The sequence below is a fragment of the Herpailurus yagouaroundi genome, unplaced genomic scaffold (genome assembly GCF_014898765.1).
Source record: "Herpailurus yagouaroundi ecotype Mexico unplaced genomic scaffold, PumYag 166, whole genome shotgun sequence".
NCBI classification, from domain to species: domain Eukaryota; kingdom Metazoa; phylum Chordata; class Mammalia; order Carnivora; family Felidae; genus Herpailurus; species Herpailurus yagouaroundi.
In genome coordinates, this window is record NW_024412407.1 from 2905008 (window position 1) to 2917113 (window position 12106).

The 12106-nt window shown below is 56.1% G+C and overlaps 1 protein-coding gene across 1 annotated transcript; it reads left to right on the plus strand.

Annotated features, from left to right (window-relative positions):
- Positions 1-3719: 3719 nt before the first annotated feature.
- KRT85 (keratin 85) lies at positions 3720-11607 on the plus strand. Its single transcript, XM_040488045.1, has 9 exons — positions 3720-4226; positions 6472-6680; positions 7256-7316; positions 7446-7541; positions 8257-8421; positions 8684-8809; positions 9237-9457; positions 10176-10207; positions 10610-11607. Exons 1-9 carry the CDS (start codon positions 3807-3809, stop codon positions 10801-10803), a joined length of 1524 nt encoding a protein of 507 aa, XP_040343979.1. The 5' UTR covers positions 3720-3806; the 3' UTR covers positions 10804-11607.
- Positions 11608-12106: the final 499 nt, after the last annotated feature.

Consider the following 12106-nt stretch of genomic DNA (forward strand, 5'->3'; position numbering starts at 1 on the left):
TGTCCCCAAAATAAATAAACGTTGAAAAAAAAAATTTAAAAAAAAAAAAAAGTCAAGAAGGGGGCACCTGGGTGGCTCAGTCGGTTTAAGCATCTGGCTCTTGGTTTCGGCTCAGGTCACGATCTCATGGTTCGTGAATTCCAGCCCCGTGTCAGGCCCTGCGCTGGCAGCTCGGAATCTGCTTAGGATTCTCTCTCTCTCCCTCTCTCTCTCTGCTCTTCCCCCACTTGCACTGTCTCTGTCTCTCTCCAAATAAATAAATAAACTAAAAAAAAAAATGAGTAAGAGAAAAATTTTCCAAACCATTACTAAGGTCCGATTCTGAAACTAGAGGCCCTGTATTAATTGATGAGCTGACCCAGAGTGGCCACAGGCAACAGCAAAACCACCAGGGAAAGCCACCTGCAGGAAGGTACGTGGATAGGGTTTAGGAAGAAACTACGGGGATTCTTGAAGTTCCTGTAGGGAAGCCTGAGAGAGGGAAGGTGGGCAGGCCTGGGAGCGGCTGTACTGACTGCATGGGCCCTGCAGGGCCCTGTCCTGGATGCACTGGGGACAGCACAGTGGGTCATCCAGCTCCTCCCGGCTGCTCAGACCTCACTCCTCTCACCTAGGGTACTGAGTCATGCCCAAGTTTTATAAAAGCCAAAGAAAGTGTCACAGGGCTAGAAAACGCTTAAAGATCGGTGTCCCAGCACCAGGACATGGTGTCGATTCAAACGTGTGGAGACCAGCAGAGATGATGAGCGATGCCCAACTTGAATGGGCTGTGCGGGCAGTGAGCAAGTTGCCTGGGTCTCCAGGGTGGGGTAAAGCATCTCTCTCACTCAATTAGGTCTCGAAGACTTCCTGGAAGAAGTGACCTCTTAAGAGCATTTCACGTTGCAAGAGAGATGTGGGTTATGAAGTGCACATTCCCGACACTGGGTGTGGCCTTCAAAAGATATGGGAGCAGGTGGGGACAGGACCAAAGAGGGGGATGAATGACAGCACCCAAGACAAATGGGTGTGGAAGGAGATAATTGGAGTTACCTGGGAAGCCCTGGAAACGGCATTTTACAAGCTGTCTGCTGAGACAGGAGGAGAAGTCACAGCCTCCCTCTGACTAGTTCACAAAGGCTTCCTGGAAGAGGTGGCCAGCCATTTAGGAACATTCCAGGGAAAGGTGTGACCAGAGAGGAGGCTTGGGAACCTATAGGGCTCAGTGGCAGTAAAAGAGAAGGAGGCCAGTGAAGGGAGGTCGACCCTCACCCCAGAGTTGGTCCCATAAGCAGAGGTGGTCATGGGTAATGAGTAGAACCAGGCATGGGTCTATGGCTTCTCTGTCCCTTCCTTGGTAGAACCAGACAGCAAAGACCCAGGTCCCATGGGTCTACGTAACCCCCCTCCAAGCGGGGCAGCTGTGTCAGACTGGCCTGGTGGCTCCAGTCCAAATCACCATGCAGACAGACTTCTCCAGCAGCCCCGACCAGCCCTGGGCTCGGCAGCCCCCTACAGCAATGCAAACTTTGCCCAGTTCCCATGCACACATCCCTATGCCAGGCTGGAGCCTGGCCTCACTCCTGAAACACTCAAGCCCTTGTTCCCCACGTCTCCTGAGTCCCCCAGAATCCCTTTCCCCATCCTCAGTGCCCAGGCCCAATTCGAGGTGGAGGTTTGGGAGGGGTGTGTGTGTGTGTGTGTGTGTGTGTGTGTGTGTGTGTGTGTGTTGGAGGCATGGGGAGCAGCTGACTCAGGAGCCTCCCTCTGGGACAAAGCCTCCACTCCCTCCTGCCCCCCTGCCCCCATGGAGAGGCAGAAATGGATCTAGGTCCATCCTTTTCAACAAGCTGAAGGAGAGTAGAGGCTTACTAGAGTTGAGAAGAGTTTTGTGGGCTTTCCAAGCTGGCTGAGCAGAAAGTCCACCCACCTTCCACCTCCCACACCTGCCCATCCTCCCTCCCCCTGGCCCCCCACCATGTTCAAAGGGCCCAAATCCTTTTTGGCCTACACACCAGATCCAGGTCTACACAACAGGCAGTCAGGAGCTTACTGTCCAAGGTGCCAGAATACATCCCTGGACCCAGGACAGCAGCACCCCCACCAAGGGGTGGGAATCAGCCCCTGAACTCCTCTCTCCGCCCCCAGACTCCACCTCCAATTTTTATACTAGTGAAATCAGGTTAAAGGAAACATTAAAAGCAGCCTTGAAAGGGTAAAGAAGTCATAAATGTGCAGAGGAGGTGAAGACCATGGGTGGGGCAGGAAGTACACCCACTCTCTGCTGGGTGCAGGGGTGTGGTAGGGGCATTCCCGATGGGAAGCAAATCTGAAGATCCTTTGGGGCCAGCCGGTAAGGCTGCCTGCTCCTCCCCACCAGCTGCCCAAAGTCTCTCTGCCCTCCTGAGAGAACACATGGGGGATGTGGAGATAAAGGGCAATCAGCCTGGTCCTGGGTAAAGACTTGGGGGGGGGGGGGCATCTGTGGAGATGAGAGCAGGCCCAGGACAGACCTTCAGGCACCTGAGGGAGGATGCAGGCAGTGGCAATGATTGGCTCTGGGAGGCTCCCCGGAGGGGTTGTCACCCCCCCGAGGAAATTCCTCTGCCCTTCTTCCCTTCTTCTAGAAGCTCCTAACACCTCGGGTGCCTAGCTGGCCTCCCTGGGGGCAAAGACCACATCCCCCAGCTTTGTGCTCAATGAACCTTAAAAGAATAGCAATCATTATCCTAATAAGTGGCTCCAGGATAAACAGGAAACAGGGACGTTAGGAGGAGCTAGGCTCCCACAGCCCCTGGGAGCCAGAAATCACGATGTCCTCTGAACAGAAAAAAAGCCTCTTTCCTGCCCCCATCTCTAAAGGTTGCTCTAGGGATGACAGTGACAAGATGCGCCCCTCCTCTGGCTGGTAGTCTTGGCAGGAAGAGAGACTCAGAGAACCCGTTTCTTCTTAAAGAGCCAAGAGAAGGTGCCCAAAGCAAGTTCGCAGAAGCCAGGTTATCCCAGGATTGGCTTCTTCCCTCCTGCCATCCCTTGGGAGAAAGTGGCTAAGAGGAAAGGTTCCCCACGATCCGCAAGTGGCCGTTATTGTGGCCACTGAGAGTTGAGTGGTTTGCAAATTGCTGGGTGAGAAGCCAAGGCTCTGAAACAGAGCCTCTGGGCTGGAATCCAGAAGGTTCTAAGAGACCATGTGCTCTAGCCCTCTGTCCTGCAGGGAGCGTGGTCAAAACGGTCCCACGGATCTGAACCACCTTCCCGGCAATCACGCCTGGGTGGGTTCGACTTGCCCAATCCATCACAGTGATTTACTTGAGAACGTGTCCTGCGTGGAGCCCGGAAGGACAGAGGTAATGCGTTCGCGGGATCTCGCCCCAACTGGGGCCCTAGACCTCCCCCACTTGAGACAGCGGCCACGGCCTCGACCCCAACGCCAGCCACCTCAGACAGTTATGGAGTTCAAATCCGTCTCCAAGTGTGGGTTGGGGCCATCTGAGACTGAGAGAAAATTAATTACTTAATGTACGTAAACGAGCTTTGAAGATGAAAAGTGCAAACACAGTGTCCCTAATAACATCTTCAATACTTTTACGGAGGCCCCGAGTCGCCGCTGAGCTCACCTTTAAGATGAGTCTTTGGGGAGTTGCTGGCAAACTCCCCAAGCCAATAAACAACATAAAATGGCTTTTCACTCCTTTTATGCAGCCAACCCCAGCTCTCCCCACCAATAAAAGGACCAGGGAGGATCAGAGAGGCCAGAGGATCCTAAGCAGCGCACCGAAGACTTCGCTCATTCCCGCCGGCACTCAGCCTCTGCTCAGACCCGCACGATGTCCTGCCGCTCCTACCGGATCAGCCCAGGATGTGGGGTCACCAGGACCTTCAGCTCCTGCTCGGCTGTGGCCCCCAAAACTGGCAACCGCTGCTGCATCAGCGCGGCACCCTACCGAGGGGTGTCCTGCTACCGGGGGCTGACGGGCTTCGGCAGCCGCAGCCTCTCCAACCTGGGCTCCTGCGGGCCCCGCATGGCCGTGGGCGGCTTCCGGGCCGGCTCCTGCGGCCGCAGCTTCGGCTACCGCTCCGGCGGCGTGTGCGGGCCCAGCCCGCCCTGCATCACCACCGTGTCGGTCAACGAGAGCCTCCTCACGCCCCTCAACCTGGAGATCGACCCCAATGCGCAGTGCGTGAAGCACGAGGAGAAGGAGCAGATCAAGTGTCTCAACAACCGGTTCGCTGCCTTCATCGACAAGGTCAGTGAGGCCTGGGATGATGATCCAGAGAAGGCCCTGGCCTGCCCTCCCCTCGGGGAGGTCCCCGTGTGTTGGGGAGACAGCATGGAGCCAGGTTTGAGACAGAGGGAGAGAATTGCAGGCCAACGTAGGCAAAGGATCGGTTTCTGTCTCTTAATTCCAACAAAGTGCAACCGAGGGCCCGGTGTGGTCCAGAAACGGAGTCTATGATCTAAAGTGTGTGTGTGCTTCTGGAGACAAGACAACACAGGAATATCAGAGGTGCCCCCCAAAACTGGATTGGGCACTGGCTGCTGCGAGAGTGGGAGAAAAGGGGGAGCGTTAAAGAGTAAAAGGCATATGGCTTCCCGCCAGGCAGCTCGGGGGAAGTGGGGGCGGGGGCACGGCTCACAGCCACGCCACCTCCCTATCTTTGCTCTGCCCCTCGGCAGCGTGAGACCTCGGGCTTGTGACTTGTCTGGATAACAGAACCAGCCTCACATGCTCGTTGTGAGCATTGATGGGTTCGTGCTTGAAAAACGCTGGCACGTAGTAGGTGCTCAATGAACATTCGCTGTTAGCATTATTCTCCCAGGATGATAGTGGACAAGGGGGTGTGACACTTAACCAGCCAAGGTTGGCACAGCTGCCCTCACGGATGGAGGGCTGGGAATGTGGAAGAGGGGCACCCAGGCTGGTGGGAGGAACCCCACAGATGCCATGAGGCTGCCTCCCAAGAAAGCCACCCATGCCCCTCCCTTTGTGCTGGCCCCTCTGTCCATGTGGCCTCACTCTGGCAGAATCTATGGGACCCAGCTCTGGGGTTGGAGTCAGGGGATCTCAGTGAGTTTAGTTCATCCTCAGAATGACCCAGTGGGGTAGGTGTTATTATCTCCATTTTGCTTAATGTTTGTTTATTTTGAGAGAGAGAGCATGCTCAGGCAGGGGAGGGACATAGAGAGAGGGAAAGAGAGAGAATCCCAAGCAGGCTGCGCACCGTCAGCACACAGCCCAACGTGGGGCTCGAGCCCACAAACCATGAGATCATGACCTGAGTTGAAACCAAGAGTCGGACGCTTAAGCAACTGAGCCACGCAGACGCCCCTCCATTTTTTTTTTTTTTTTTTTTTTTGAAATATCAAATTGAAGCTGAGACAGTTTAGAGGAGCTGCTTAGGCATACTATGGTGGGGCAGGCAAAGGAGACTCCAGAGACAGCAGACCCCGACTCTCACTTACCTTTGTGGGGCAATGAGCTAGGTATCCAAGTGTCCCCCAGCTGTACTAGAAGGGTTATAATATCTGCCCCTCCTGAAGGGTTGTGAGAATGGAATGTAATTGATAGACGGGTAGGTAGAGACCGATAGAGATACATACACAGTTGACTCTTGAACAGCACGGGTCGCAACTGAACAGATCCACTTATAAGAGGATTTTTCTGGTAAATACACTGCAGTGCTGTAAATGTATTTTCTCTTCCTTGTGATTTTCTTAGTAACGTGTTTTCTCTAGCTTACTTTGTCGGAAGAATACGATATTTAATACAGAAACAAAATACAGGTTACTCGACTATTTACGTTAGCAGTAAGGCTTCCCATCAAACAGGAGGCTAATAGTAGTTAAGTTTTAGGGGAGTTAAAAGTTATATGCAAATTTTCAACTGTGTGGGGGCGGGGAGGGGAGGCGTCAGTGCCCCTAAGCCCTGCATTGTTCCAGGTCGACTGTAGATATAGACAGGTATGTGCGTGTGTGTGTGTGTGTGTGTGTGTGTGTGTGTGTGTCTTAGCATGGGCCCTAGCACCACACACTAAACTTTCAGTAAGTGTTGCATAATTTAATAAATGAGGAACTGCTCATTATAGTCATGGTTAAATTAGTTGAGCATTTACCATGTGTCAAAAATGTTCTAAGCACTTTGCATGTATTAACTTGTTCAGTCTTTACAACTCTAAGGGAGGCACTATTATCACCTCTGGTTTAGAAATGAGAAAACAAAGCCCCAAAAGGTTAGACGACCTGCCCACTTAAAGTGGCAGACCTAGACTTGAACCAGACCTCTGGCCTCAAGCCCCAGGGCGCTTTCCCCCACACCCACAGTGCCTCCTGGAGGCCGGGAGCAGGTCCCCTTGAGTCACAGAGACTCAACCCCATGCTTGGCCCTTGGCTGGCCCTGGCTATTCAGTGAGGACCAAGGGCCGAAAGATCGCCAGGGCACCAGGCACCTCCTGGGTTCCCCCTGAGTCCCATCCTCACACCCTGGGCGGCAGGTGCGCTTCCTGGAGCAGCAGAACAAGCTTCTGGAGACCAAGTGGCAGTTCTACCAGAACCAGCGCTGCTGTGAGAGCAACATGGAGCCCCTGTTCAATGGCTACATCGAGACGCTGAGGCGGGAGGCCGAGTGCGTGGAGGCCGACAGCGGGAGGCTGGCCTCGGAGCTCAACCACGTGCAGGAGGTGCTGGAGGGCTACAAGAAGAAGTGAGTGCGGCCGGGCTGGGGGAACACAGGGAGAGTAGGAAGCCTCCATCCTCAACCTTGTTGAAGCAGCTTAAGAATCCTGCCTGTCTAGCAGCAGGGGCTGCCTGGAACCTGAGGAAGGGACTGTCTGGGGCGGGGCCTGGGTTTCTTCGATTCTTTGGCCCCACTCTACACCTTGGAGGCCCTGTGGAGCTTAGAGCTGCTTTCGCGGGGAGTGAGGAGAGGAAACCCAATGGAGTTCTACAGTTGTCTGTGCTCCTACCCGGCCCAGCTGGCGTTACGATGTTCGCTCTGTGTTCTCACTGCCCAGGGCACTGGCTCTCTTTGGCTCTAGGATTCACAGAGTATGCATTCCCTGATCTCATCCCAGACACAGCAGGACTGGGATGGATTGAGCCAGGCCGGGACAAGGGTTAGCCCAAGTGAAATAATGCACAAACTAGACCATGGAGAGGACAAGATAACGTTCACAGGGGCAATCCCTTTTGAGCCCTGGGAGAGCTTGCCTGGAAGCTGGGATAGTATCCAAGCCCCAACCCCTCAGCTGTGACCCCTCTCTACCCTCCCAAACCCAGGTATGAAGAGGAGGTGGCTCTGAGAGCCACGGCAGAGAACGAGTTCGTGGTTCTGAAGAAGGTGAGGGGGCTGATCATGGGGCAGGGAGGGAGGGGGACCCATCTGGCCAGCCTCCGTCGGGGCACGGTCACCACACTGACCGCAGAGGCCTCCCACACACATACGCCCTCCCTTTCCCTCCACCACCAGGACGTGGACTGCGCCTACCTGCGGAAATCAGACCTGGAGGCCAATGTGGAGGCGTTGGTGGAGGAGTCTAGCTTCCTGAAGCGCCTCTACGATGAGGTAAGGGGGCCCCTACCGACCAGCCAGGGCAGGTAGAGGGGAGGTGGGGGACCTGAGAAAGAGGGGAGACAGTGCACCGTGTGCACGTGTTTTCCCGATGTGGGTGATGTACGCACAAGAGAACACGCACACACATCTGAGAGAGCCATGTTGCACGGCTGTGACAGACACGGGTATGTATGTACCCAGGGAGAGCCTGGCACGCGTGTTTCAGGGCCGAGGAGAGGGTGTGCGTGCCTGGGCTTCCCCACGTCTGTGGAGTTGTTGTTGCAGTGTGTGCCCATGTGCTGGTCTGGGGGCGTGTCAGTCCGTACATGGATATGAAAGTACATATGTGAGGGTGGCGGTGGTCAGGGTGGGTCTCCGGTTAGAGAGGGGGTCTTAATGAATGGACAGATCACTGGTCTCGGCAGTCAAACCCCAGCTACCCAGCTCGGTGACTTTGAGTCAGGTCTTTTCCACCTGCTGGGCTTCGGTTTTCCCATTTGTTAAGTGCATGGAGCTGTCCCCAGCTCCTCTTTGGGGCCCCTCCCAGCTTTCTTGTTTCACGACGTACCTGTGTGTGAATGAAGGGGGGAAAGGGAAGCACGTGGAGCAGGAGTCATGTAACATGCGTGACCAGTGCCCCCTCCAGAGAGTGGACACTGCCCCTAGGGGTGGAGCCCCTGGCCCAGACCAAGCACCAGACCCAAACGCATTGACTGTTGGCCCCCAGGAGCTCCAGGTCCTCCACGCCCACATCTCAGACACCTCGGTCATCGTCAAGATGGACAACAGCCGGGACCTGAACATGGACTGCGTTGTGGCCGAGATCAAGGCTCAGTACGACGACATCGCCAGCCGCAGCCGGGCTGAGGCCGAGTCCTGGTACCGCAGCAAGGTGAGGGGCAGAGGACGCCTGCCTTCTGGACGTGACAGTGGGCAGGTTGCCAGATATATATTAAAGAAGGCCTCTGTTGTCTGGGGATTTTGATTTGTAGGGATGGTAAGAGGACAGACATCTCTCAGTTTGGATGGCAGAGCAGGGCTGCCATGTATAGTCGCACAGGCTGAGCACTGTACAACCTCCCAACCATCTGTGGTGTCTGAATGGGTGGGAACCTCCATCCTGAGCCTCAGGAGCACCTCTGCTTTCCCCCCAGTGCGAGGAGATGAAGGCCACGGTGATCCGGCACGGGGAGACCCTGCGCCGCACCAAGGAGGAGATCAACGAGTTGAACCGCATGATCCAGAGGCTGACCGCTGAGATCGAGAATGCCAAGTGTCAGGTATGGTACGAGAGGGGTGGGGGGTGGGGTGGGGTGAGGGGGTGTAGATCACAGTCTGCACAGGCAGACTGCAGCACCAGGCACCTTGCCCCCAGGAGGGCAAAAGCCTGGCCCAAATGAGGCCTCACAGCGTGCCTGTGAGGAAGCAGGGACCCAACCAAATCACACGGCACTTGAAGCAGGAGAAGCCATATCACTGATGTCACCCCCCCTCCCCTTGGCCACTCAGCAACCACCACCAGGGAGAGAAGGTGAAAGCTCCCATCTCCTTCCTCGTGTCCAAGGTCTCGTTAAATACCTGGCCGTTCGTAGTTAACCTAACTTCTCTCTGGACCCTGCTCTCCTTCCCCCCCCGCTCCCTCAGTCTAGGTGAGCCGAGCTGCGCCTTCTCTGTCTCATCCTTGCCCTCACATCTCCTTCCTCGTAGCGGGCCAAGCTGGAGGCCGCCGTGGCCGAGGCAGAGCAGCAGGGCGAGGCGGCCCTGAGCGACGCCCGCTGCAAGCTGGCCGAGCTGGAGGCCGCCCTGCAGAAGGCCAAGCAGGACATGGCCTGCCTGCTCAAGGAGTACCAGGAGGTGATGAACTCCAAGCTGGGCCTGGACATCGAGATCGCCACCTACAGGCGGCTGCTGGAGGGCGAGGAGCACAGGTAGGGCTAAGGAGGATCTGGCCCATAGGAGGCCCGGGTCCCCTGGGAGGGGGCTTCCCTCAGCCCAAGTGTGAGCTACATCTCTACCCACTGCTAGGACGGCTCAAGCTTTGAGAATAGTCATAATTTATCAGACACTTACTATGCGTCGGCCTGTGCTAAGTGCCCCTTGTAATCTTCACAATCCAATGAGGTAGGTGTCACTTTTCACATCCAAAGACGAGGCAATAAGGCTCAGCGTGCAGTGACTTCCTCGTGGCCACAGGTAATAAGTGCAAGAGGCAGGACGTGTGGCCAAGTCATGTGCCTCTCAAACCCAGTTTTTCCAGAAGCTTCCTACACGGGGCTCGGGCACCATAAGGACAATGCACTCCGTACGTACTAGCTCTTCACTGGCACAAAGCCCTTCCACACACACTGCTGCATCTGATTGGACTCTCCTTCCTGTGAGCCTGACCAGCACTAAGGGTGCGGGGTGGCTCAGACTGGTGGCAGCCGGCAGAGTTCATCATGGCTCCCACCTCTGCTGGAAATCAGAAGGCCTTGTCTGTGTGCTCAGAGAACGGTTAGAGAGAGAAGGTGATTGCGAAACGTAGACTGTGGGGAGCCCTCCCTGCCTCTCGGGGGGCAGGATCCGGACACAGGAGGGCCTTCTCTGTCCCTGCCTCAAGGACTCCAGCTCCGTGTCCAGAACTCACCGAGTGTTCTTTCCCCACAGGCTGTGTGAAGGTGTGGGCTCCGTGAATGTCTGTAAGTATCTGCTTGAACATCCTCCAAAAAAATGGCTTTGTGAACGGGCAAAGCTGAACCTGGAATGCTTTCCCGACAGGGAGGGGGTTGTCTCTTCCGCGGGCTCCTCACTAGGGAGCTCCTCCGGAGTTAGGGATGGACGCATTGAGCGCCCTCAACTGGTGGCGATGTGAACTGCAGGCCATGGAAATAGGGCCAGGCAGCTTTGCCCCTCTGGATGGGGGTCCTTGCTTCCTCCCTGTCCCAGCCCCCTAGAAGGACTGAGATGCTGAGAGGAGCCGGACCTCAGTCATTAACCAGTAAACTTCTTTCTGGAGGAGGAAGCTCCTGCTATGCGGAAGTCCCTTCGTTGGTGAGGTCAGGGCAGGCCACTCACCCTCTGGGTCCCCTCTGTCCCCACAGGCGTCAGCAGCTCCCGTGGCGGAGTCTCCTGCGGGGGCCTCACATGCAGCACCACCCCGGGGCGCCATATTGCCTCTGGCCCCGTGGCCACCGGAGGCAGCATCACGGTGATGGCGCCCGACTCCTGTGCCCCCTGCCAGCCCCGCTCCGCCAGCTTCAGCTGCGGGAGCAGCCGGTCTGTCCGCTTTGCGTAGAGTCCCCGGCCGCCTGCGTTCTCTTCCCCGGAGCGCGGGACGGTGTGTGAATGGAAATCGTGTGCTTGCTTCCGGAATCTTCCACATGTTCCTACAGAGGGAAAGACCCTCGGCCGCGCTCTGCCACCTGCTCGTTTTAGGGAGTTGTTTCCTGGTTCTCCTCCGGCCTTCAGTTAGAGAGTCATTCCCAGCCCTTCCCATACCTCCAATCTGATTCCAAAATACCCCGGGGCCAAACCACCCGTATTATTCTCCGACCTCTATGGGACACTACCAATCACCCAGGGTGGCTGGACTTCACGGGAGCTTGACCTTCCCCTGAGACAAGGAGTGAGGCTAACATCCAGCCAAGTGTCCCACAACCTGAGAATCTGAGACCAAGTTCTCCCTCCCAGCAGCTACCCCTTCCTGGCAGGGAGGTCTGCGGGAAGCACTTGCCCCAAGGGTTATTTCCCTTTGAGTCTTGCTTGTCTCTCTAACTGACTGCCTTCTTCGGGTTAACCTGTCCCAGCCAAACTCCTCAGGGGACCTCCCGGTTGAGGGGCCCATTACAGAGGGGAAATCTTTTTGACTTGGGACAGGTCTTGCTATTCATTGCACCTGTATACATTTCAAAGAAAACTCCAAGGTTGTTCCAGATCTCCCCCTGCCGGTGCAGGAGGGGGTCTGTACAATGCAGAGCCGGTGGGATGGAGAAGGTGAGGCCGCTTCCTGAGTCTCCCTCTTGTTACGACCGTCTGTGGGTGCCTTGCCTTCTGGGTTGTCTCAGCCTGTGTTTCAATAAATGCTGCTTCCATGCAAGGATATGTAGTCTTGCGAATGACAGTGACTCCGCCCCACCCCCACCCGTGAGACAGCCCGGTCTCCAGGGGGCCAATCCTTTCCAGCCCCAGAGCAACGTTTCCCTAGCCCTCCAGTGATTTTGCCTCTTCTCCTCCACTTCCACAGCCTGATTCCAGCTCATTCCTCCTCAGTCCAGTCAGGCCTGGACCCCAGCTCCAGCTCCCCCCTTGGCCTTTTGCTCTCTGCCCCCACCCACCAGGCCCCCCAGCAGCCAGAATCCCACCCCAAATTCATTGTTCTCACCTCCCGCCACCTGGTTCAGACCACTTCCCAGCATGCATTTGTGATCCTTATGCTAAGCGCAGGCTCCCTCTATCTCCCCTTTCCACACCTGCTGCTCAGCCCTGGGCAACCTGGCCCTTCCCAGTGCTAATCTTCCCAGATGCCAGCTCCATCCCACAGAGACAAGCCCACCCTCTAAGCCACCCCGGACCGTCCTGCCTGGACACAGAGGCCATCC